The 4,598-nt window shown below is 33.4% G+C and overlaps 1 protein-coding gene across 1 annotated transcript; it reads right to left on the bottom strand.

The window, feature by feature from the left end:
* Positions 1–2,241: 2,241 nt before the first annotated feature.
* Positions 2,242–4,132, bottom strand: VMA21 (VMA21 vacuolar H+-ATPase homolog (S. cerevisiae); the record flags this gene model as incomplete). Its single annotated transcript, XM_014529772.1, has 3 exons — positions 2,242–3,295; positions 3,855–3,964; positions 4,050–4,132. Coding segments are annotated over 3 exons (336 nt in total), but the record flags the coding sequence as incomplete, so codon positions are not given.
* Positions 4,133–4,598: the final 466 nt, after the last annotated feature.

Genomic DNA, 4,598 nt, shown 5'->3' with positions numbered 1-4,598 from the left:
ATATTAAAAGGAACACAGATATTACCTTTAAGTACACAAAGCAACAAAACTGGCAAGAAAAGTGTGGCCAGGAATGATGGTAACTTTAGGAATTCCAGACTATTTTAATAAATATATAAGGGTTTAAGCTATTCATAGGTTACAAGTAATATTTATCATTAGGTTCCCCAAGTCCCTGAAAATAAGTTATTTTCTCAGGTGACCCTTTCCCCTTGAAAAAAAAAAAGAAAGAAAAATATTGTCAAGTTATTAATATGCTTTTTCAGTCCAGCTCTTGTAAAATTTATCTTAAATATGAGTTGAGTCTGAATTAATAAAGTTATACTTCTCTGGTGGAGGATGCAGAGTGCTTGATGGCAGAGAAATCCACTGCTGACCTAAGAAAAGTGACAAAGTCGGCACCATAGCTGAATCATTTATAAAAGGGGCCTAACAACACTCTACAACTTCACTGGAGCATGAAGCAATAAACATGAACTGGTCTGGAGATAAGAAATACACACTAGATATGGTTGAAACAAGATTTCAATCCTGTGTTTCATGTACCTTCAGCTTCCATTTTTCCTTGGGCACTCCTTATTTAACTGTTTTTTACTGGTCTCCTTGGGTACTCTAGATATATACATACACTTATTTGAAAATGGAAAATAAACATCAAACAAGTCAATCAGTTGTCTCCTTTGGCAAAGCTGATGAGATTTTTATGGTTAAAACAGTCCAATTATTACAATGCATTTCAGTTGGATTCCCAGGAAACACAGGTGGGGTTTTTTTAATGAAAGGTTTAAATTTCCTCAGTAACAACTCAAAACTGAACTTTGCTGCTACATGTAAAATGATATCCACTTGACATCAGATGCATTCTACAGCAGACTTTTCAGTTTTTAGCACAATGAGGAAACGAGATTATATTCTGGGGGGGAGGGGAGGCAAAATGGAGGTGAGGTGAGAAAGGTAATGTGTTACAGTAAATGGGGTTAAATCAGTAGCTTGTACTGACATTCAAGTTACACTTCCTAATTGAGGTTATTCTTATAATTAATTTTCAAACAATAGTGAACATATTCCTATCTTAAAACATTTATAAGGGCTCAATTGTAGCTTTCCTTTTTATACATCCTGAAGTATGTACACTGTGCAACAGAAAACCAGTGAAAAATAAATCTATATGTCAAATACCATGTTATTTTAACAGCAGCACACTAACGAGATACAGTTGAAACCCCAGGAAAAAATTAAAACTGGTTTGAAAACAAGTCTATACTATAATAATAATCCTAAATATTAACACTAGCATCAAAGTCTAAATTTCAAACACTTGGTACTTTTTCCAAGAGGAAATTACAACTGCTTGAATCCCTGGTTTAAATACTTGCAGAAAAATACCCATATAATTATCTACTCAGCAAATGTCTGAAATAAAACAAAATAATCCAACATTGGACATTAATATTTTACAAACAGCAAAATATCCCAAAAGTACAAGAAAAACATTGGCATTATAGAAAAAGAAATTAAGCGGACAACAATTCTAAGTGCAACATGGCATCTAAAAGTGGGGACCATCTAGAAATCTACCACATAATACCCCAGACTCAAACAGGGGGCATTCTACAATTTTATATTAAAATTGTTCAATTTTATACTAAAACTGTAGTCTTTTTTTTAAGAAAGCACTTTACATTTAGAATAACTGCTTATAGAAGACATTTAAACTATAGACAATATTTAACTCTAAGCAAGAATACAATTCTGCATTAAAAATAGGGGTGAACAAACAAATTGGTAATGGCAAACACAGCAAGAGCCACTGTATTAGAAATTAACAATAACAGGAAATTTGAACAATGATATACCTACTTGAGACACCTACCTGAAAGAATAAAGGTACAATGTAGTTTTTTTTGTTTTATTTGTTTTTTAGAAAATGGCCACTAATCACTCATAAAAAAATGCAAATAGCTGTCAGGAAAAGTTGGCGGAATTTGAACTTAATCTAAACTTTTAGTGAGTATCGAACTAGCATTAAAAAATGCATACAAGATGTAAACCAAAGTAGTGGTTATCTTCAGGTGGCAAAATAACAGGGTACTTAAATTTTCTTCCTGTTTTTATATGCATTTTCTGGGTTTGTTTTCAGATTGCATACAAGTAGTACCAAGTGGCTAGAAAGAACCACACACTAAAGATACTAAAATAAAAACACAGGTCTTTTTCTATAGAAAGGGACTTTTTTTTATTGACTCTGATTGAAAAGACTAGACTAGAAATCCCAAGAATACCTCCTGGGTGATAAAAACAATCTATTTTCAGAATTGTTCACATTCCCTAAGTATGCAAAAATAAACATTTAAATGTAAATTCCTATCATATACAGTATTAAAAAACAGTAGGAAAAACAAATTTAAAGGCAATTTACACAAACCTGGTAATTAAAGTAAAACTTCATTGTTGAACAAGAGCAAAAAAGCTTATTAAAGAGTTGGTCTGAAAGCACAGGCAGGCCTGCAAGGAGGCAGCTAGCTCTGCTTTGCTCTCAAGATCCTTCAATAAACCAGTTCGTGTAAAATGGGTGGAATTCAGCCTAGTTTCCCCATGAAATAATGTAACCAAAGGTTCCTATTGACTAGGGATTACACTTTCTTTGAAATTTCTCAGTGACATTCAGAGTAATTCCAGCATTAACAATTTAAGCAATTTTCCATAGGAATTTACAACGCAAAATCCAATGACCTGGTACTTTCATGATAGTTAGGGGAAGTACTTCAACAAAATATAAAGTTTAGATTTGCTTCACTGTGTACCTTATTAATATATCCAGAAAAGTAACATTCAAAACCAACTACAAGAAAAAATGCTATAAAACATTTTTGTTGTAAAATAATCAAATTCTTCCCAGAATAATGTGTAATTAAACATAATTATTTGCCACCAATTTAATTTTTCCAAATTTTCATTTGCAAATGAGAGGCTTATAGTTAAAATAGATGATGCAAACCACTGTATCAGAAAGATCAAAATTTACACTAGTCAAATGTGACTCCTTAAGATGGATTTTAACATGTTCTTTCACCATTATTGAAATAATTAGTATCCTGGATGCATTTGCCATTTTTTAAACAATTTAACACTATCAAAAGGTGATGTTCACTTTAATCCTGTTTGCCTTCACGCCACTGTCGTGAACCTTCATTCCAGGCCACATAGACAAAGAGGGCCAGCACCACGTGGACAGCAACCACGGCAACAATAGCAGCATAAAAATAGCTATCCCTATTGGACATCCCAAAGGCACCTATCAAGAGATAAAAGTTTTCATTTTATTCCAAAATTTATCACAGTACAAAAAAACAAAGCATACTAATTTTATTAGCTATACTAGTATTTAATTAATCAGGGAATTAAAAAGTAACACTTTGGGTGGTGATAAAACAAGTATTCATTTAAAGATTTAAATACCTTCTTATACACGAAAAAGTATTTTGAACAAGAACTGCAATTATCACTTCATCTAAGGGCTCTGACACAAAAATGGGGACTTCATTTCCTCTTCCTTCCAATGTCTGCCACCAAAGGTACATTCCCCCAAAATCCCTCCTCCCATGTCAGCCAACTTTTACTCTCAAAGGGATATTAAAAGAATCTGCAAGCTATTTCATAGAAAACCATAAACGATTATGATGTCAAGCTGAAACAACTATGAGTGATGAAAATATGCATTTCATGAAGTAGGACTCATTCAGAGCAACATTATATTTGAAAAGCAAAACAGATGAAAGAAGCAAACTTAAGAACACCTGGTCATAAAGCACAGAACATTAATTATAGTAATATGTCTATAAAAATATGATTACCTTCAAAAACATAAGATTTAGTGGTGAAATATAACCCAATAGGTACAGTGATCATTAAAGCTGTGAAGAACAGCAGAGTCTTCAGGGTAGATGCTAATGAACTCTCATTTCTGGAATAAAGTAAACAAAGAGAAATCAGAACCTGCACAGCCACTTCCAACCCTTCTTGTGTCTATAAACACTAGAAATACTCACAGAGAAGACTCTGGAAACCCTGCTCCTGCCTCGGAAGCAGTGGCCAGAGGAAGAGGAGCAGTCAGGGACTCAAAACAAAGATCTTAGAGACCCAGCTGCAGGCCCATCTCCAAGAGACTGTCATTCATATCCAGTGTAAGAGGAAGTATCAAAGTGTGAAAGTACTTTGTAATCTCCAAAGTGCTATGCAAATGTACACTGTAATTACAGAATTTTGGAGGTAGCAAGGGAGAACATACACAGAAAACAACTAATGGCTAGTACAAACAAGGTATGAGAATCTCCAAAGAAAAAGCAGTCTAGAACAATCTGGATGCAACTGAGGAAATTCACTCAAAATTTCTTTGTAATTAAATAACTATAGTACAGTTTAGATGGTCTTCACATAACATGGATGCATTAAAAGTTTGAATGTCAAAACACTTTCTCATCACTGAATTCTATTTGTCCACAGATTATTTTAAAACCAAGGAAATATTCTAATGGAAAAAGTTTTGTTCCAGAATAAAATAAAACTACTAATAGAGCACAAACAAAACTGGATAACAT

Source organism: Myotis brandtii, unplaced genomic scaffold (assembly GCF_000412655.1).
Source record: "Myotis brandtii unplaced genomic scaffold, ASM41265v1 scaffold695, whole genome shotgun sequence".
Taxonomy (NCBI): Eukaryota; Metazoa; Chordata; class Mammalia; order Chiroptera; family Vespertilionidae; genus Myotis; species Myotis brandtii.
This window is presented reverse-complemented; position numbering and strand designations above follow the sequence as displayed.